Source organism: Lagenorhynchus albirostris, chromosome 6 (assembly GCF_949774975.1).
Source record: "Lagenorhynchus albirostris chromosome 6, mLagAlb1.1, whole genome shotgun sequence".
Taxonomy (NCBI): Eukaryota; Metazoa; Chordata; class Mammalia; order Artiodactyla; family Delphinidae; genus Lagenorhynchus; species Lagenorhynchus albirostris.
Genome location: NC_083100.1, coordinates 77,600,590 through 77,623,595, shown reverse-complemented (window position 1 = coordinate 77,623,595; position 23,006 = coordinate 77,600,590). Strand labels below are relative to the sequence as shown.

The following is a 23,006-nucleotide window of genomic DNA, read 5'->3' as shown; positions in this document are numbered from 1 at the left end:
TATCAGCTGATTTTAGAACTCATCTCCCCAAATCTTCCCTGGGTGGCATTAGAGTCACACTGCAGAGTTCTTAGGGCTTTCCTTTTATAATTATCCTGCAAACCATCCACTACTGTAAGCCTGTTTTTCAAGGAGATTAATAAAATAAAACTTCTGATTATTTAGTTAAAATCACATTCCACTCATTCCTCCTTGAAGTTATTTTCCGGCCAAGTGGATTGAACTAATCATATAAGACATTGAGTTGTTTCTTTTTTGCACATTGGCTTTTGTATCTGTCACATTTTCCCAAATTTTACCACATTTCACACAGCCCTATTTCCAATTTTTGCGTTTTTTCCTAGTCAATATAAAGTATGATAAAATGACCTTTTATTTGAGGCAAACTTGAAATAAGTACATAAGAAAAATAGAAGGAATTGCCTTTAGCAGAAAGTACTTAATCTAAGAATATTGTTACCAAGTTAAATGTAGGTCTAGTACTTTTATAAACATTGTAAATAGCGTCATACAGAAATTGTAATCAGATTTGATGGAGTTTCTTCAATGTCTAAAAAGCTTTTAAACTTGATCTTTGGTGCCTGTCATTTCTTGACACCTACTGCTTAATAGTTACCTTTAAGTCCCTTTTGTGGCTAGGAGCAGATTCCTAGCATCTTGCAGTGTCAAGGGCTATTCTTATTTTTTAGCTGCTCATTTACTGCCTGTTTTATGCCTGAGATGTTTCCAGGCTTCTACACATTTACAGAGATGACTTACATATACTGAGTTCAATCAGAGATGAAGCCAGCTCATTTAAAGAGTTGATGATTTATTACTTTTCTTCTGCAGAGTGATAAGTGAGACTTTACCATCATAATTTCATGATACAGAACATTAGAAATATGGTAAAAATTTCCAAGAGAAAGGGTGTGTTGCAAAATGACCCATTCTCTTAGAAAGGCACAAGTTGGGAGCAACTCACTCAGTTTCTTCCTTGCAGTGAAAGATGATTGAAACCATGAACTTGAGCTTTTTAGGGAATGTACGAACCTTGTAATTTGAGCCCACAGTCTATTAAGGAAATGATACAGTGCTATCTGCAGCTGGGTGGAGTAACTCTAATATTTAATTTAAAAATTTACAAATATGTTATCCTATTCTGCAGCACAGTCTTTGTAAAATTGTGTAATTGCTTACTCATATCAGTAAAAGAACCAAGGCAAAAAAGAAGAGAAAAACAAAAGCCCCAAAAGACTAGAAGGATACAACCAAAATGGGTTTTGGAATAATAGTTTTTTTAAAATCTCTTTTTAGTCTTTATAATGAATGACTGTAACTCCCAAAGAGAAAAACTTTGTTTAAAAAGAAAGCACAAGTTTATGCAAGTGTGAATAACACGTTCAACAATTAACAACACTGTTGAACTTTTACAGTATGCCAGAAACGTGTTGTTTCACCTGGTATTCCCAACTATCCTGCATCCATCAGTATAAAATATTCCCTTCTAAACCATGAGATAGTTTAGGCATGGTAGCAAGGCAGAAGCAGTACAGGTTATTAGCAAGAATTATCAGTGTGCAGCTAAATTATTAGTCATGAAATCATTGCAGATCTCCTCTTAACACGTAAAAGCAGTAATGCGAACCAGACATTAGAACCTCTAAATCTCAAGAAATTGGTTTGTTATTGTTAGTGTGATACTGCCTGGCCCAACTTTGGTGATCAGGAGGGATGTTTCTGAGGCTAACAAAGCCAGACTTTAGCTAGCATCAGAATCACCTGGAAAACTTGTTAAAACTCATTTTACTGGGCTGCACTGGGTCCAGAGTTTCTGATTCAGGTATGGGGTAGAGCCCAGAAATTTGCATTCCTAATAAGTTTCTAGGTTATGCTGATGCTGCTAGTTTACAAGAACCACTGGTCTAGTAGTTCCCATCCCCCAGGCGTATCAACAACAACAAACAAACAAAAACCTGAAGATTTTCTTTTTTTGCATTTATAAAATTTCAGACCCTATCCTTATCTCCTGAATCAAAGTTAAAGTCACTTAATTGGCTGCATGCTCAGTATGCCATCAGGGTCCATTGGACCCAGTCTTCATTTTTAAATTTTCTTGAGCAGTTCTATTTGTAAGAATTGTTATTTCATGTCATTTACTTTTTCTTAGGGCACCTTCCAGAAAATAAAGAGAAAATTGAGTTATATTTTTTTCTATAGAATAAAGCATATTTGATCTTGAAATTACCATATTTGTGTATTGGCCCCTTTTATAAACCTAAGATACATTATAAGATTTTAATGATCTTATTTTCCTGTATCTGGAAACATTTTGCTATTTCGTTATTTTAGGAATCATCTAATATTACTCATCAATTATTCTCAACTATGCTAAAAAGAATAACATGATGGAATCCTCCAGAGCAGAGGTCAGCAAACTGTGGCCCCTGGGCCAAATCTGATCTGCTACCTGTTTTTGTACATTAAGTTTTATCGTAGCATAGCCTTGCCTCTTGTTTTATATATTGACTATGGCTGCTTTCATGCTACAACGGCAGAGTTGAGTAGTTGTGAAAGAAACCTGATGGCAAGTGAAGCTGAAGATATTTTACTATCTGATTCTTTTCAGAAAACTATAGTATTCTTATCCAGTTAGTCATTCAACAGAAAGGACTTCAGGCAAAAACAAGAACCATCCCCTTTTGCTAAAAGAATGTATAACAGTCTTTATCTTTTATGAATCTGTGCATGCTAATTTATTTGATACTGTTTGTAAGTAGAGAAATGCTAATGGAAGGTGACTGGAAAGGAATGGAAAAAAATCATTGGATTGAGTATTCAAATTGTTTATAAATCTAAAAGTGAAAATGTTATACAAATTATGGAGCAAAGATGGTTGTCTTCCATGTCTTATAAGCCATGAAAGATTTTAAAAATTCCTTCAAGCATTGTGTTTTGATGATGCAAGTGCATAAAGAAAAAGCAAAACTAATAATAAGCTATAACCAATTAGAGATGTATCTGAAGTCTAAAATCAGTATTTACAGGATGGTTATGTTCCAGATACATGCATGAAGATAGTAAGCAGTTATTTGCACTTAGAGGAAATGCCCATTTATAGTGTGTTTGTTTGTTTTTAAATCAGGGAAACTCAGAATAAAAATTTGGGTTTACTATATCTTATTAAAATTTCTAACAGTTTTTTCAGGCTTTTTATTCTTTTGTAAATTGTTCATTAAATGATTAAAAATAAGGCAAAATAGATCGCGAGAAGCCTCCACGAAGCTGGCTCGTGCACTTACTCCCTCTCTAGACCTTACCCCCTCTGTACAGTGGGACCTAAGCAGTTTCAGAGAACCTTCCCATTTGTACAATGTGTGCGGGGAGGGCCTCTGGGGAGACTGCCCTCACCCGTGAGTCTTTCAAGCCCAGCTTGGCCGCCAGCTTCTTGCGGTTGGGCTTGTTGATGTACTTCTGCTTCTGGAACATCTTATCCAGCGCCTTGCACTGCACGTCGGAGGACACGTCTCTATGCAGCATGCCCCAACGAGGCTTGCCGCGGGCGGCCAGTGGCCAGGAGAAAGTCCCGGGCTGGGCACGATGCTGGAGGATGCTGCAGAGGCCAGGGGTGCGAGGACTGCTCTTTCTAGGATCTACCTTTGGCAGGTCCTTTGTGTGTTTTGACCAACCATCCATCCATGTCAGGTTCCTCACTCTCTATCACCCGGCATCCTCCTAGCCTCAGGGTACCGGTGGTCCCAAGCAGACACCGCAGCCCCAGGTCTGCCTCAAGACTTTTCTGCTCAGCTCTAGCAGCTGCTGTCTTGTTCTTGTTCCAAAAAGAAGAATCTGGATTAGCACAGCTCAGTTTTGCTGACACATTTTTTAATCATAAGTCACAGCTTACTGGACAGGCTGCTCTCCAGTCCAAGGCCACATCAGTTCACCTCAGCTGAGGCATAGAGCAGTGTGAGAAGCACCTGGTGGAGAACACAGCTCTTTAGAGCAGTGAGGACTGTAGCTCTTGCTGGGCTTGTCTGCACTCGGTTCTAACCTAGGTTATGTCTAGGACTGCTCCACGTTCACTGTCTTCTTAGCCAACAAGAATAAATGCTAGAGGACTTCCCTGGTGGCACAGTGGTTAAGAATCTGCCTGTCAATGCAGTTGGGGACAGGGGTTCGAGCCCTGGTCCAGGAAGATCCCACATGCTGTGGAGCAACTAAGCCTGTGCGCCACAACTACTGAGCCTGTGCTCTGGAGCCCGCAAGCTACAACTACTGAGCCCACGCGCTGCAACTGCTGAAGCCCGCACGCCTAGAGCCCGTGCTCTGCAACAAGAGAAGCCCGTGCACTGCAATGAAGAGTAGCCCTAGAGAAAGGCCGCGTGCAGCAACGAAGACCCAACACAGCCTAATTAATTAATTAATTGATTGATTGATTTAAAAAAAAAAAGAAATGCTAGCCTCCTTAGCCATGCATTCAAGGCTGCACCCTCTTAAATGTGCCCACTTTGCTGATCGTGCCTCCCACTCTCACCCTCTTTGCCAGACTATTTACTGCAAAACCCAACATAGATATTTCCACCTCCAGGCCTTGGTCACGCTGTGCCTACCTTCCCTCCCCCACCCCTGCCATCCTTCAAAGGCCAGCTGAAGTTATTCTTCCTTTATACCAATAACAGCTACTCTTTGTTGAACATCTGCCATGAACCAGGTATTCTCCCAGATACTTTACATACATAACCTCATTTAATCCTTTCTACTTACCTTTCAAAGTAGGTATCATTATTCCCATTCTACAGGAGGCTTGGAGAAGTTAAAGTACTTACCCAAATTCATGGAGGGAGTAAATGTCAAAGTTGGAATTCTGGCCCCAGAGTCTGATGCAGAGTCTATACTTTTTCTTAAACCATGCTTAGTCGTGAAGAATTTCCTGATGAGTTGTAACCCCAGTTTTCTTGCCCTTTTTTGAATAGTACTTGATGTCTATTCTGCATGACTGATTTGACATTTAACAAATGACTACTTAGGATACAATTGTCTTTTTTAAAATAAATTTATTTATTTTAAAAAAATAAGGGAAAAGGTATGTTGGAACAAGATGATAGTGATAACTATTTTTCCTAGTATACTGAAAATTACAGGCTTCAGGGGAAAATACAGGTTTAACAAGATTTGCCATGAGTTAATTGTTGCAAGGTGAGTGATGGGTATATGGGGTTTCATTGTATTCTTCTTTCTACTTTTGTGTATGTTTGAAATTGTCCGTAATAAAAAAGTTTAAAGTTTCCCATGTGGATATGATGATTTAACATGGTTGGAAACTACAGATGTTACTTAGTTTTCAAGTTTCACCAGGTCCAGTCAGAATGTCCCCTTCTACTCTTTACCCTTTTTAGTAGGAAGGGGAGTGGAATTGCTACAAGCTGAGTGGCAGGTGGACAGGCAGTTGGGTAGGGACCTTTATCAATGTAGCTGCTGTACGCCAACTGTGTGTTCAGGTGGCACTGGTAGGGGAGGAAGATCCCTTTCCTCTGCTCCTGTACTTGGAAATAATAAGTTTGAAGATCCAAGGCTGTCTAGCTTTATGATAAAGTTGCAAAAATTTGCTTAGATAAAATTTTTAAAAGTTGTTGATTAGTTTTATGCATGAGTACGTCGAAACTTTTATTAGTAGCCAGCTGGTTATAGCTTTTACAACTCATAAAATGACCTATTTAATTTTCATTTTTAATTTTATAAATTAGTTATGTAAGTTATAATATAGTCTCACTACAAAAAAAATTCCGACAATTAAACAAAGGTTACCACTAATCTACTTGTACACAATATACAATATACTTGTGTATATTTTCAGGTCTTTTTCTATATATGGTATATAGAAATATGAATATATATGATAATTTAAAATATGTGGTTTTGTCAGTGTTGTAGAAAAAACAGTTGGAATCATGCATATGCTGTACCTTTATTAAAGTATCTTGAAGTTCATTCTGTATCAGTATATATAGATCTACCTCATTTTTTATTATTTTTTATTTTATTTTTTTATTTACATTTATTATTTTTATTTATTATTATTGTATTTCATAGTATACTACTTTGTTTAAACATTTCAAATGTCAAACTGTAAAACAGTCCTTGAAATTAGCAATGTGCTGTCACATTTCGTCCCATTGTTTATTTATGGCAGGAATACATCTTATGAAGAATGTGTAATTGATTGTTTAACATTGTTTTAATAAGAAACCTTTCCCAGTATGGGAATATGGGAGGGTTTTGTTTTTCTGTTTTTTTCTGCTTACGTGTAACATGTGCTGACCACCTTCCACATCTCTGACTTCATAAAACTTCTAAAAGTCATCTCATCACTGTAAGCCTGAAACTGCTAAATAACATTAAAATATTTAGAACATATCATAATCTTTCTTTGCTAGAAGCTTTTATAGAAATACACAAAGCTGCTACCATATTTTTAGAAAAGTAACTACACTTTGAAACAAAAATCATTATTTTGAAAAATGATCTCCCCAATTAGATAAGTGAATATACAACTCCAGTAAAGGGATTAGAATAGGAGTTTCCCATGTACCCTTTTTTTAAAAAATAAATTTATTTATTTTTGGCTGCATTGGGTCTTCCTTGCTGCACGTGGGCTTTCTCTAGTTGCAGCAAGCGGGGACTACTCTTCGTTGTGGTGCGTGGGCTTCTCATTGCGGCGGCTTCTCTTGTGGAACGTGGGCTATAGGTGCGTGGGCTTCAGTAGTTGTGGCTCGTGAGCTGTAGAGCACAGGCTCAATAGTTGTGGCACACGGGCTTAGTTGCTCTGCAGCATGTGGGATCTTCCTGCACCAGGGCTCGAACCTGTGTCCCTGCATTGGCAGGTGGATTCTTAACCACTGCACCACCAGGGAAGTCCCTCCCACCTACCCTTATGTTTGCTTTAAGTGAAAATATTGAGTCCAAGAGGATGGAAGAGATAAATTCCCATCATATCATCAACTGATGAAAATTGAACTGTAGAGAAGAAAGAAGGATGTGTGTTTATTTAAAAGACCTATATCCTTTGACACAGCAGTTCTTTCTTCAGAAATTTGTTACAGATATCCTTGTGTAACTATAGTTAAGTATAATAATGTTAATTGCAGTATTGTTTTTAATAGTGAGAAAGTGGAATAATAAAAATATTCAATGGGGACTTCCCTGGTGGCACAGTGGTTAAGAATCCACCTGCCAGTGCAGGGGACACACATTCGAGCCCTGGTCTGGGAAGATCCCACATGCCGTGGAGCAATGAAGCCCATGTGCCACAACTACTGAGCCTGCACTCTAGAGCCCACGAGCCACAACTGCTGAGCCCCTGTGCCACAACTACTGAAGCCCGTGCGCCTAGATCCCGTGCTCCACAACAAAGAGAAGCCACCGCAATGAGAAGCCTGTGCACTGCAATGAAGAGCAGCCCCTGCTCGCCTCAACTAGAGAAAAGATGCACGCAGCAACAAAGACCCAACACAGCCAAAATTAATTAATTAATTAATTTAAAAATATGCAGTGGAATTGTGGCTATGTGTAGTGATATGAAAGGTCTCCAAAATTGTTGTGTGAAAAAGTTCAGGACAGTTTTTCTGCTGAGAATCTCATTTGCGGAAAATAAACTGAGAAAATATATACATAGTATACATTCTTGTATATAACTGGCCCCATTCTTGTACATGACTATCTACATTACCTATAAATTTACAAAAGGTGAACAATAAACTCTTAAATGATTGCTTTCAGGAATGGAGTTGGTAAATTGGGGAAGGGAGACTAGCTTCATTTTTAGGTACCTTTTAAAAATTATGTTAACACTTGGTAAAATGGGTTTACAAAACATAAGTTATTGTAGCTTCAGGATTCTGAAGGTAGGGCCTCGTTAAAAATTTAGTTGCAAATTGCCAACTTCTGTGGCTTTTCTGCTTGTTCATACATGAATTGAGTAATTTCAGAAGCATAAGCACTTCTAGACCACAATATTGCAATGTACTTTTTTAGCCCTGTCCTTGTGACCTGAGTTTTATTAGGGATATAACTGTTGATTAATTCAAAATGAATATAAAATAACTAAAATGTCCAAAGTAAGGCAAGCACTTAGATCATGGAATAGTAGTCATTTCTGAAAACTCAAGAATATTTTTGTACTAAATTTGGCAGGTGTTCTGTTAAAGCACCTATGTGAAAAAATTTGATGGGCTTTAGGGAGCCTCACATTTTGTTATTTTGGGTTATTTTGTGTCTTTCTCACGTTTTTAGATACTGAGAAGTTTCCATCATTCCACAGCAGTCCCCAAACATATAGTCTCTGGGTTGGCAGGAAGGTTGCACCTCAGTCTTTACTAAGGTTCTCTCTACTCAGTCACAGGTTGGGCAAGGTTCTAGAATCTGTGCAAGGATATTGGGATAGGAGTGCAATCTAGTCCTCAAGACGTTTGCTCAAATGAGTTACTGCTGAAACATTTTGCATTCTGGTCAGGATGGCCTTTCAGGTATAGCACCTTCCAGGCACATGACCATCTGCTGTTTCTATGCCCCATCTTAGAGGCATCTGCAAGCTTGGCTCTGGGTCCATCTGCCAGGATACTGTACACCACTCCAATTCCTCTCTGGTGTTGTGTGGCTTGATGGCTCCACCAGGAAGCCCCAGCAGCACTACCGACTCCCCATATACACACACATAACACTCTTCAAAATGGGGGAATCTTTCTCACCTGTAGATAAAACCCTCACTTTCTCTCCCTGTTCTACACAAATGTTTTTTCTACACCCCAGTCAATTGATTATCCTTGCTATCTATTCAGGACGTTTTGTCTTTATCTACCCTCCTCCTGCTTCTATCTATCCTACTAGTTCCCTTAATTATTTTGCAACATGAAAACCAAAGAGGTACTGAGCTGTTTCTCCTTTCTTTGCCACATCCTTCTTCTGGGGCAGTGAATACAAAGTCCATTATCTTTTTAAAAGGGGGTAAGGGAAGGGGTCTTCCAGGAAAAAAAAATTAGGTTCATCTTTCAAAAATACTTTGCTATAGTTTTTTGTTTGGCTTGGTTTTTTAATACTTCATTCCTCTGAGTTTATCTTTTAGCAGCTCAGTCTGTTACTGAGCTTCAAATGGTTTACAGACGGTCCAATGCACATATTTCTTTCCTGCTTCTTGCTAAAATAAAGCTATCTTTGGTTGTGCATTTTGTGCAACCAGTAAATCTGATAATTCGTAAGCCATTCTCTACTGTAGTCTTCTCAACCTTCCTTCCTCTGTGTACTACTGAGGCCTGGGACACACACACTTACCAGTATTAGTGTCTTAGTAAACTGTCTTAAGGAGGCAGTTTGAATGTGTATCTAAAATCCTTCAAATTAAATTGTTCCCTCTATTGTCACTTTGTTTATTCCCCACATTCTTCCATTTCTTAACCCTTTTCTCTCGCAACTCCTGTAGTACTGTGCTTTTGACTTGATATCCCTTACAAAATGCAGCTCCAGTGTGACTGAAAATAAAGTCTAGGATCCCAGCTCATTTATAAATTGGACATTAACTTTTGTTCATATACTGAGCAAGGTTAAATAATCAGAATTGGTTTGTAATGTTTATAGGAAAGCTATAAAGAGTAGACACTAAAATTGAATCATATGTCAATAGTGCATGGTATGGAAAGGGATCGCTTAGTACTAAGTAATAAAAGGCAGCAAGCTATAATCACAACGTTAAATGAAAAAGGGCAAGCCATTTTAACAGTGAAGTGTTTTGCCATTTTTTCCACAGTTGAATTTTATAAAACTGAAGCTAAAAGTTATATTTTTAAGTTGAATTTGTACTCTTTTCCACATAGTAAATTATAATTGAATTAAAATATTCAATGATATGACTTCCAGTTGTGCTTTAATATTTTACACTTCCACATGGGAGAGCTTCTACTAAGCTCATATCTCTTTTATCACTTACATATAATTTAGAAGATCAGAAATACGTGTGATCTTCTGAACATGATCTACTGGGTTAATTTAAATTGCTTTGATGTTAATAATTCAAGTTTTCCCCTTTCTTTTCCCATTAAGGATTCTGGACTCTACTTATAATATCCCTAACTGCCGGATTCTCCTGCTGCAGCTTTTCTTGGACAGTGACTTATTTTGATTCTTTTGAACCAGGAATGTTTCCTCCTACTCCTCTTTCACCTGCCAGGTTCAAGTAAGTATTCCTGTTTCTTCTTTTTTTTTTCCCAAGCCATTCTGCTGAAACCTACTAAAATAGAAGCAAGAGGCTGCTTGCTTGTGAGATAATACGTTGAGGCCCCAGTCTTTAATCTATAAAATACAGATGACTCAAAGTTTTCAGCTTGGCTCAGCCTTTAGATAAGTGGAGAAGAATATTTTAAACTCTGTATGTAGATAATTCAATGGTGGTCTAAAAAAATTAATTCAAGGAATAATCTAATAAGTAGGAAACTTTGATGGCTATTTGTCCTTTTGGGATGGAATTTCATTTAAAACAGTATATGAAGGCTGAATTAATGTTAGCAGTATGAAAGTTTTACAAGATTCATGCGTAGATAGTCAGACTTGTAACAGCTTAATAATTGGATTGAAATTTTCCTCAGATTTAAACCTCGTATAATAATTAGCAAGCATTTATGGCACCCAGTTTATATGTCTAGACCAGATTAGATGCGTTTCATAGTGAAACATTATATTTCTTTGGTCTATATTTTCTGTTTCAAAGAGTTCCAGAAAATTCAGTAATCAGCATTCTAATCTAGTTTATTTATATTGGGAAGACTCAGGTTTTATAAATTGCCAAATAAAAGCATCTAAGACCTCTAGTTTATTCTACAAACTAAGGGTGGAAGGAGTGGGGGGAGAGAATGAAGAGTAGAAAATAAATTCTGTTAATGATATGTATGTTATTAAGAGTATTATAGTTGTTACTGTTGTTGTTACTACCAGTTCCAGCCCACCCCATGGACAACTCGTGGAGATAAAATAAAATCTATTTGAGGGACTCTGTAAATAAGTTTAATCACTTCAAATTAAATGCATAAGTGTATTTTAAACATCTTAATAAATCCCTATCTGTAAATGTAACATAAATCACATACCTGCCAATACATTTATGTGTATTTTGAGTGGATAATGATTAATTAATAATCTAAATTGACTAAATTATACCTAACGGTGCAGTACCATCCCATAGTTTACATGGGTACCATTCAGTTGGAAAGTTAATTTTGCTCTCAGTTCAAATTTATATTCTATTGCTGCTCATTGACATCAATTAGTTACTTTAATAGGGGGTATGAGTCTAATATAGATGACATAATGAGACTACTTTCATAAGTCACAAAAACTCTTAATTTTATTTTTTTTCTTTTACTTATTTATGTCTCACTTCTCCCCTGAATTCTAGTTGTACATTTCCAGGTATTAAGTAGATTTTGCAACCTGGATTCAGAAAGCACCTGGCACTTAGAATTGTTAAAGCTTCAATTTGTCTTAAAGACATAAGTATCCACTCACTTATCAAGGCTTGAAACCCTTTTTCACTGTATTTATATCCCTTCGCCAAGTCTAGTCATTCTTGCCTTTTGAGGTGTTATTGGAATACTTTGTCTTAGCACCCACAGTGTTTTTGCTCTATTTCAGATCTTGGCTAGGGTACTTCACTCCTTGAAGTCCCCTACTACAAGCTTTCACTCTTCTCATTTGTCCTGTATATTATAACCTTTCTAAAAACAGATCTTCGTCACAGCTCTCCCTGGTTTAAAAGCCTTCAGCAGCTTTCTCATTGCCTTCAAAATAAAGTCTGTGCTCCCAAGTATAGCTTAACAGTCCTTCCCCAAGTGACCTTACTCTACTTTTCCACCTTACTCTACTTTTCCAACTTTATCTTCAGCTATTCCTCCAGTGTACCCTCTCCTGTAGCCACATATCAGATTATTCTGACATCCCCCAAATAAGCTACGAACTTTTGAGATGCCATGGCTTTACTCTTGCTGTTCTCTTTTCCTGGAATGTCATTTTCCCTCTCAGCTTCTCTTCCACTACTACCAGAATTCCTAAGACTCATATGTTAGATGCTTTTGGAGTTAGAGAAAAGCATTTCTGTTCTCTTAAGGATCTGGAATTCTGAGGGTATTTAACTAATTTCTTAAAAATTATCTTTGCGTTTTTTATTAGACTAGAACCAGATGGGCCTCAGTTTTCAACGTCTTTATTAGTCATTCAAATTTAATATGAGATGGTATCAGATCAGAGACTTACATATTTGTTAATACAATCCAAAAAATGTAGTTTTGAAATAGGTACATTGTGTGTACATATATATTTGAATTCCTTTCAGTATGTAAGTAGAGATGTTAATTTTATATATGATAAATCAGCTATTAAATCTCATGAGAGTCAGACTGTAATTTAAAATGATCATATGCTTAATAGAAGTACAGTCTAAAAAAGACATACAATAAATACAGTGATATTTGATCACATATTAACAGAAACCACAGACCCAGAAAGGCATATAATAGTGATTATTGGTACAGTTGTTTTATAGTGAAAACCCTGCCTTCTAGCGTTTGTAGAAAATAATGCAATTACTTCAGAAATGGCAGAATATAAGTATTCTCTATGTCACCAGTAGAGTGAGTGCTTGTACAGGGAAACAACTTCTCTACCTTTTGAGAAAGTTGAAATCTTCAGACTGTATTTTCTTAGAAATCAGATTGATATATTTTATTATTTTGTAATATCACACTTTTATAAAAATATCTTTATAATAGGTTATGTATTCTTTTGTTATCTAAAATAAAGTGATGTTAATATAAATATTTTCTTTGATTATATAAAAGTAATATAAGTTCTTTGTTGAAAATTCAAAAGACAAAAAGAAAAATAATGGAAAAACCCATAATTAGAGAAAGTGACACAACATTTTAATGTATATCTTTCCATTCTTAGCATATTTTTAAAAATTAAAACTGGGATCACAATATACATATTTGTAATCCATTTTTTATTTAACATTTTGTTGGAACATTTTCTATTCTATTGGAATATTTCTATTCTCTTTCTATTGGAATATTTCTTTGGAATTTTCAATGTTTTAAATATATTTTAAAGACCAATCATTATATATATCTATCTTTTAAGGGAAATCTAACAAATGATGGCTAAATTCTAAGATAATTTATTAACGGGTCTGCTTAACTAATTAGAAACTAAAGAAAGGCAAGATAATTGAGACATAAAATGAAGAGACTTTTCTCTTTACTTTTTTTTTTTTTTTTTTTGCGGTATGCGGGCCTCTCACTGTTGTGGCCTCTCCCGTTGCAGAGCACAGGCTCCGGACACGCAGGCCCAGCGGCCATGGCTCACAGGCCCAGCTGCTCCACGGCATGTGGGATCTTCCCAGACCGGGGCACGAACCCGTGTCCCCTGCATTGGCAGGCGGACTCCCAACCACTGTGCCACCAGGGAAGCCCTTTACTTTTTCTTTTTAAGATTAGGATTATTATTTAAAATATTCCGTTTCTAACTCCATGAATATAAGGCATGAAGAGAATAAAATAATCAGGTCTAACTGGTTTGTTAAAAAAAAGTCATTTGTTCTCCTTTGCAGATTAAAATACAAGGGCATTTTTTAAAACTAATTAGTAGAAGTGGGAAAAAAATTTGAGAAGACCATGTTTACTATGGCTATCAATTAGTTGTACTTCCCTAGGAACATAAACTCCTCAAGGGAAGAAAATAATAATCTTTATTGATATGTAGTAAATATTAGATGAGACATTTAATGAAATCACAATTTGGATCAATAATTCATTAGGGGAGTTAAGAAATAAAACCTTTGGAGCTTCCCTGGTGGCACAGTGGTTAAGAATCCACCTGCCAATGCAGGGGACACGGGTTCGAGCCCTGGTCTGCGAAGTTCCCACATGCCGCGGAGCAATGAAGCCCATGCAGTACAACTACTGAGCCTGCGCTGTAGAGCCCACGAGCCACAACTACTGAAGCCCGCGTGCCTAGAACCCGTGCTCCACAACAAGAGAAGTCACCGCAATGAGAAGCCCGCGCACCGCAACGAAGAGTAGCCCCCGCTCACCACAACTAGAGAAAGCCCACGTGCAGCAACGAAGACCCAACGCAGCCAAAAATAAAGTTAATTAATTTTTTTAAAAAAAGAAGAGTTCTTGCCTGGTGGCGCAGTGGTTGGGAGTCCGCCTGCCGATGCAGGGCACGCGGGTTCGTGCCCCAATCCGGGAGGATCCTGCGTGCCGCGGAGCGGCTGGGCCCCTGAGCCGTAACCGCTGGGCCTGCGCGTCCAGAGCCTGTGCTCCGCAGTGGGAGGGGCCGCGGCGGTGAGAGGCCCGCGTACCGCAAAAAAAAAAAAAAGAAAACCTTTGTACTCATTAAAAAAGTTTTTTTATTTACTGTTTCCTGTTTATTAGATATTATCTTAGTTCAGGCTGCTGTAACAAAGTACCATAAACTGGGTGGCTTATAAACAACAGAAATTTATTTCTCACAGTCTGGAGACTGGAATTCTAAGATCAGGCTGCCAGCATGGTCAGTTTCCGGTGAGGTCCATCTTCTGTGTTGCACATGGCCTCCACCTTGTTGTATCCTAACAAGGCAGAGAGCAGAGAGAGGAACGCAAGCTCTCTTGTGACTCTTATAACAGCACTCATCCCAAATCCCATTCATGAGGGCTTCACTCTCATGACTTCATCTAATCCTAATTACCTTCCAAAGGCCCCAAATTCTAATACCATCATATTGGGGAATAGGTTTTGACATGAATTTGGTGGTAAGGAAATGGACACAAACATAGTCCATAACAGATACAGCTTAGAAACTTTCACTTTTACATAGGCACAGACCTTTAGGAAATAAGATGGTTAAAAAAGTTTGCAAGTTGTATTTTCAGTCAGGTACTTAATGGGCTTCAAAGGCGTATTTTAAGAAAGATGGATGTCATGCTCACTTTGCAAACTTTTCTGGGTTAGAAGTTATACTGCAATGTCAAATATGCAAACTCCATTAGGATGCAGTTACTTTGTGGAAAAGAAAATTTGGGTCAATTGTACTTTTAAATTATTTTCTTAGTTGTTTCTGAAAATCTGTTAAAGTGTTAATAAGAGGCAGAGGCAGTAACTTCAGATTCCTTGGAGTATCTATATAGGCACTGCCTACTTCTTGCTACTTTATAATTCATTATCCTGTTTTCCTACACTATTTAATCAACATCTTTAGTTCACTTCTCATTAGTTTTCCCTGTTTACTCATTGGGTGTTGTTAGTGATTTCCAAGCAGGCAAATTTAGCAGTGTATATGTAATCAATATTTCACATTATGGTGATCTGCTTTAATTATAGTTTCCAGGAGTTAATGCATATAAATATGTGACCTACCCATGTAAAGATACTGCATTCAGAGAGAACCCAGAGCTTGAAAGAATCTTTGGGTTGTTTCCAGGCTGGGCCGATGGCAGCACCAGAACTTTTTTTTTTAATATATATATATTAAATATATATATATATTATAGTTTTTAATAAATTTATTTTATTTATTTATTTTTGGCTGTGTTGTGTCTTCGTTGCTGGCGTGGGCTTTCTCTTGTTGCGGTGAATGGGGGGCTACTCTTCGTTGCGGTGTGCAGGCTTCTCATTGCGATGGCTTCTTTTGTTGCAGAGCACAGGCTCTAGGCGCACAGGCTTCAGTAGCTGTGGCTCGTGGGCTCTAGAGCACAGGCTCAGTAGTTGTGGCACACGGGCTTAGTTACTCCGAGGCACGTGGGATCTTCCCAGACCAGGGCTCGAACACGTGTCCCGTGCATTGGCAGGTGAATTCTTAACCACTGCGCCACCAGGGAAGCCCAGCACCAGAACTTTTATTTAAGTCCTCCTGGTTGGGGATGAAGATAGGTATGGATAGGAGATGTGCCCCAAAGTTGCGTTTTTCCTAACAAGTACAACTTTTTAATGAATACTCTAGGATTGCTAGGGATGTCTTAGACATTCCTATTAAAGATTATGGGAGACCTGAGTCTCTGCTAAGTCATCCTTAGGGGTTATCATTTTTATTAACAGATGAAGAAACTGAGTCCCAAGGAATTTAAGTACCTTGCACAAAGCCAAATAATTTGCATGTGTCATAGCTAGCACCTAACTCTATGTTTATTGTTTTTGTTTGCCCACCTCCTTTTTATTATGAAAAGAATCAACAGGAGGAATTTCACTAATTGAAACAGCATCATTTTATTGACAATTAAAGGCACTTGCTGTGGGCCTTTGCTCTATGACATTTTTGCCAATGCGATATTGCCAAATGCAATTAAAATCTGTTCTTAAAATCTCACTCTTTGTTCTCTCCTTCACTGTTTTCTCTCAGTGATCAGAGTTCTCCCCTTCAGAATGACTGCTCTCTCATTTCACATTACGTGTGCACAAGCCCCATCTAGTGGTGCAGTGATGTGGCTGCAGGTTTATAATTATCAGCTTGCTAATAAATAACTCAGTGATTATAATAGGTCCAGGCTAGGGTAAAAATGTTACTTTATAGTCTAAAAATAAATTTATTGGGGAAATGATAATATATATGATGGGTCTAGCAAAAAGCACAATGTAGACAGCTCATTAGTTTTGTAATTGAGTCAAAAAAAGTGATATGAAAAATAGTTAAATAAATCATTAAGTTTGTCTATCTTATAGTACTTTTACGTAGAGTCAGAGTTCAAGGACCAATTTTTTTAAGGGCCAGTATTCTTAAATAAGTTAAGGGTGTTACTTCATTATAGGGATAGGACTATTATTTTGTGCTGGTAATACCCACAGAGACTCATTTCCAAGGAGGAAAAACCAATGCTTGTATTTCAAGTTATTAAGGATATAGGAATACTTGTTAAAGGAAAAAGTAGACATCATTTTAAGTTTTCTTAGATAGCTTTAAAAGAGACCAAAACCCTCAAAATTATCCCTGAAGTAGCCATTTTGAATTATCAGAAATAAGCAAAATACTGTATTTTTGTTATAATTAGACTCAAAATCAAAGTTAGTATTTGTCTTTTGAGTGCCTCTGAGATGGTCACATCTGTGTATTTCCTAAAATGAGGCAGATAGGAAGGCATAGTTGGATGTTCGTTTTATAGAACTAAGAGCATAAATTCACTTTTATATTGGTAGAGAAGTTTGAAGTTTGGTATTTGCTTTTAAATGTATTATTGCTTGTATTTATGACTTATTTGATGTGGGACTTATGGTCAAAATGCAGGGAACCTTTACAATTATTGGTTATTATGTCATGATTTCTAGGGATGTGCTAAGGTAGAGAGTAGTGTCTTCACTAAAGCCTGCTTAAAATATAATTTATAGAATTTGATTGGCAATCTACAGTGTTTCATAGTAAATATACAAACCGGGGTATCTACTGCTGATGCTCTTGGTCTTTTTGTCTAGATCACTCTGAATTATTCACCTTTATGTTTCTTCTTCCAACCACTAATGGTATTTGGTAAATATCAGGACACTCGATGTCAATAAACACATGCTTTAACTTCAGTTTAAATTTATTTTTATGCAGCTTTTTTTTAAAATTGTATTTTCTTACAGTGGTATTTGGTATTTGCAAAGTAAATTTGAAGTAAGAAAGAAATGGGAACAGTTGATTTTCATTCGAATTGCTTTTTGGTAAACTCTTTTTGGTAACTATTTTACAGAATAAAAATTAACACATGTGATCTGATACTGTTTCATGTGTTATTTTCTGTGTAAAGTTCTGGATGTAATCAGATGCTGAAACATTTAAATCTCCATTACATTTGTACATGAATGTGTTTGGTGTTACTATTGTTGTAGGAGGGAAGCAGATTCAGGATTTAGGATTGCCATTGCTGTATTATAATAATACCCTTTCTACTCAACATTAAGTTTATTTTTCTATGTTATTAAAGGGTCTTCTCTGACTTCTTGCTCTTCTTGACATTAGGGGCCTTAATTATTGGGGGTTAAAATACAGTACAAAACAGAATAGTAAAATCATAATAGAAAAGGGGTTGTGGGTTCTTGGGCAGTAATATAAGTCTTGAAGGTCAGGAAAAGTGGGTGATTTAGTATTTAAATTAGAAGTTTCTTTTCTAAGCACACTAGATTTAACATTGAGCACAATAAATTGATGCTATGACTCTTTCATACAGACTTTGGAGGGCTGCCTCTTTGTCAGATCAGATTCTTTATTGCCATGGACTGATGAAACAGATATCAGATGGCTAATTGCAGTAGGAGAGGAAAAACTACTGACAAAAGAGATAGATCAAGAACTTGGCCTTGATATTTGAGTATCGTGAAGTTTCATTATCTAGGGACTGTTTGGAGCCAGCAGTTGTAATGCTGTCACTATTAATGAATGTATTGATGGCACCACACTGTGGCTTATTGAAGTGAAGGTTAAAATATATGCGTGTCTTATAAAATATATTCTATTAAAGTTCTGAATGGAGACTTAAATAGATGTAACAAAATCTTATAAGAACTCATCAAATATTCTTGGTTTCTTTGTTATTTTCATAAAGCAATATAGCTAGTAAGTGTTTGCACCTGTTTGCTATGGCTTTTGCTTATGCTAATTTACAATGTGTTATGTTTGGGCTGCTGAAAAGACATGGGTATCCATATGTACAGAATAGCACTGATAAGAAATACATAAGAGATAGCATGTGGCAGTGTTGAACTTGGAACCCTTTCTGTGTGTTCAACAATCTTTATAAATTACTAGGCAGCCTGGTATATTAAAAAGGGCTTATAAGTCAGGAAGTGACTTCCAAATGCAGGCTATACCATATACTGCCAGAAGAGCTTTTGAGAAAGTCAGCTGGTGTCTCTGAGCCTTAATTTCCTCTCTCCAAAATGGGTTAAAAACAATGATGCCTACCCTCATAGGCAAAAGTATAACTTTACTAGTTAAAGCAACAGATACATCAGATGATAAAGCAGATATAGTCCCAGAGCTTTTCTTTCCTTTCCTTAATTGAGATTTTTCAAGCTGGATATCTGACTATGGCCTACCACTTGTTGCCAATTATCTTTTGTTGACTAATTGTTATTTATCTTGAGATCTTTATCCTTTTGGTTATTCTCCTTTTTATTCTTTTGATAATAAGATGCTCTTTCTTGTATGAAATTATGCTGATAGTAGATTGTAGTGGTTTTCAAACCTGTTCCTGGCAAAACAAGTTTGACAACAAAACATGGAGTCAGTTACTTCCTTTCTTAAAAAAAAAAATCATTTTTAAACTGACTCATGAAATCTAAAGGCTTGGGAATCCCATTTTTCTTGTACTTTTTGTACTGTTTGGCCTAACTTTCTAATGAATAAGGACTTTGTCTAACCAAGGTAGTGTCCAGGACAGATAGATATCCTAAGGCATTTTGCTACCTCGATATACTGGTGAATAAAGTTAACATGTCTGACATAATTCAATTTGCAACCAAGTAGACTGCTGCATATAAGTAAAGTAGAGTGTAGGTTAGTATGCAGTTTCATCCAACCAGATATACATTTATTTCTCTCTGACTGATTTTCAGGGAGTTGTAGTACAATGAGAGATATCTTAAATGTATACATTTTAATTCCATGTTAAGGAACTTTGTTCATTGTTAGGATCTTTCAGAGCCTGTACGTTATTAAGTTAGTTAATATCACACCAGCAAAGCATAGGGTTGTGATTCAATTAAAAGTTCTAGTCGGTAAAATTCTAGATGAAGGACTTTAGTGTATATATGGAGGCATAATTATTGCAGAATTGAGATCCAGAAGGGATTAAAGAGATCATAAAGACTAACCTTATGCTTGAGAAGCAGAAGTAGGACCAGAGACGTTGGCAGTATAGCTAGGAAACTTAGTGCTAAGGTAAAGAAAGCCTTTTAAAAATGAGGAAACCCTTCATGCATTGTTGGTGGGAATGTAAATTGATACAGTCACTATGGAGAACAGTATGGAGGTTCCTTTAAAAACTAAAAATAGAACTGCCATATGACCCAGCAATCCCACTACTGGGATATACCCAGAGAAAACCAGAATTCAAAAAGACACATGCACCCCATTCTTAATTGCAGCACTATGTATAATAGCCAGGACATAGAAACAACCTAAATGTCCATCAGCAGACGAATGGAAGAAGAAGATGTGGTACATATATACAATGGAATATTACTCAGCCATAAAAAGGAATGAAATTGGGTCATTTGTAGAGACATGAATGGACCTAGAGACTGTCATACAGAGTGAAGTAAGTCAGAAAGAGAAAAACAAATATCATATATTAACACATATATATGGAATCTGAAAAAACTGGTATAGACAATCTTATTTACAAAGCAGAAATAGAGACACAGATGTAGAGAACAAACGTATGGATACCAAGGGGGAAAGGGGGGTTAGGATAAATTGGGAGATTGGGATTGACATATAAACACTATTGATACTATGTATAAGATAGATAACTAATGAGAACCTGCTGTATAGAACAGGGAACTCTACTCAGTGCTCTGTGGTGACCTAAATGGGAAGGAAATCAAAAGAGAAGGGATATATGTATACGTATTGCTGATTCACTTTGCTGTACAGTAGAAACTAACACACTTTATATTGTAAAGCAACTATACTCCAATAAAAATTAAAAAAAAAAAGAAATTAAAGAGGGGACATCACTACAGATCCCATGGACATTAAAAGGATAATAAAGGAGTATATGGGGAAAACAAAATAAAAATGAGATAATCCTTAAAGCTGAAATTTTGAATTCCATTATAACATATTGTGTAGATTGATAAATCAACTTGCTCCATTAAAATGGTGGCTACTTTATAACTGATACTTATTCATAATGCACATCATTAGCCTAATTACAGGGCTAATGAGGCAATGGAGTAAATGCTTAAAATGTTCAACATCAGTTTCTAGGTGTTAAGAATGATACATTATAGCTCAACATTAAGTGTATATACATTTTATACTTTTTTCCTCACTTTTTACATCTTCTAAGTATATGTTTCTCCAGATAGTCTTTACCTCAGATTTATCATGAAACCTTGAAGCCAGTAGTCATTTTTCTCACAACTTTATATATATATCTATATCTATATATATATTTTTTTTTTGCGGTACGCGGGCCTTTCACTGTTGTGGCCTCTCCCGTTGCGGAGCACAGGCTCCGGACGCGCAGGCTCAGCGGTCGTGGCCCACGGGCCTAGCTGCTCCGCGGCATGTGGTATCTTCCCGGACCGGGGCACGAACCCGTGTCCCCTGCATCGGCAGGTGGACTCTCAACCACTGCACCACCAGGGAAGCCCACGACTTTATATTTTAATAGCATTTTCTATTTTAAATAATAATTGAGAAATTTATTTGCTAGGACAGTGACTGATATAAAATTTCCCCTTACTGGTTTTTTTTTAATGATTACAGAATTAATACATGCATCACAGAATTATATAACTCAGAAAGTTAAAGGCTGCAAAATCTGATTTCAAATAACTCTGAACTAACTAGTGTTAACAGACTGGGAATTATACCTCAGATTTTTAAAAAATCTATACACATGCAAATATTTCTGTTTTTATAATAGTATAATCATATCACACATATTTTTTAAATAATTCTATATTTGTAGTCTTGATTACTAAAACCTTATGACTGTGTGTGTGTATATATATATATATATATATACACACACACATATGTATGTGTGTATATGGTTTGTGTGGTATATGCATTTGAAATACATCACTCCACCCAAATATAACTATACCTTAAAATCTGGTAAACTAGCTAACATGATAGTTTTAGTCTTATTCTCTGGTACTTGATTCTAAAAAAATATTTTGCTGTATTTTATCCTGACAGGTTACTTTGAAATACAAATGTATTAAAAAAAAAAAAGAAAGAAATACAAATGTATATATGCATACACACTTATACAATACATCCAATGTGTAGCCAACTGTCCTAGCAAGGTAAATATATACAAAAAGAAGAGAGGGACAAATGGGGGAATTTTCTTTTTTTAATTCCTGCATAGTCTTACCTGATTTCTTATTTGAGTTATCTGTCATATAACATTTTAAAGAAGTCAAAATCTGTATGGGAACATGATGATACAATGAAACAAACAAGTTTTTAAAGTATTTGTTCAACTTATATATTTTTTTTGTTTAAAACTATAGTAGTTTTTGAAATTTTCATGTAGAAAGCAATTGGGATAGATTTTTCAAGTGATGATCTCCTGGGAAATCTCTTTGCTAATTTATATATTTCCAGATAGTGGTAGTATTCACTTTGAGGATCTTAGAATCACCAGAAGTTCTAGCTGAAGAGAGATTCTGATTCAGCATGTCTGGCGTGTGGTCTGAGATTCTGAATTTCTAAGAAAGTCCCAGGCAATGCCAATATATTGCTGATCTCTGGAGTACACTTTGAAGAGGAAGGCTTTAGGACAAAACTTGGCAAACTTTTTCTGTAAGGGTCCAAGTGGTATTTTTGGCTTTGTGGGCCATGTGGTCCCTGTTACAACTCTTCAACTCTGCCATTGTAGCACCAAAGCAGCCAAAGACAATACTTAAAGGAATGAGTGAGACTATGTTCCAATAAAAAGAAATAGGTGGCAGGATAGGTGTACCTTAGCTTGCCAAGCCCTCCTTTAGGAGACGACTCTGAAATTAGATATTGCTTATAAAAAATTTCTAATTTTTGGTTAAAAAGTATATATATGTTTATATATATTCAGTGTAAGATGGAGTGGGCTTGTTTGTTCAGGTTAGTTTTATAGTTGTTAGGATGTAACACACATTTCTAAAAATCTCATTTTACACTAATTTATACTAATTTATAATAATTACTGCACACCTAAATGGTGAACATAATAACTTTTCCTGAATATCTGAGTTTTAATGAATAAATGATGATGATGAAGTAGTGATGAAAGGTCAGCTAAAGGCTGTTTGAAC

General features: G+C 36.5%; 1 protein-coding gene across 4 annotated transcripts in view; it reads left to right on the top strand.

Annotated features, from left to right (window-relative positions):
• ARL6IP6 (ADP ribosylation factor like GTPase 6 interacting protein 6) overlaps positions 1 to 23,006 on the top strand; it is a 45,245-nt gene that overhangs the window by 12,907 nt on the left and 9,332 nt on the right. For all 4 annotated transcript variants that reach the window (XM_060152870.1, XM_060152872.1, XM_060152869.1 and 1 more), the window contains exon 3: positions 10,072 to 10,204. In XM_060152870.1, the coding sequence (XP_060008853.1) occupies positions 10,072 to 10,204 (133 nt within the window). The remainder of the gene's footprint in view (positions 1 to 10,071; positions 10,205 to 23,006) is intronic.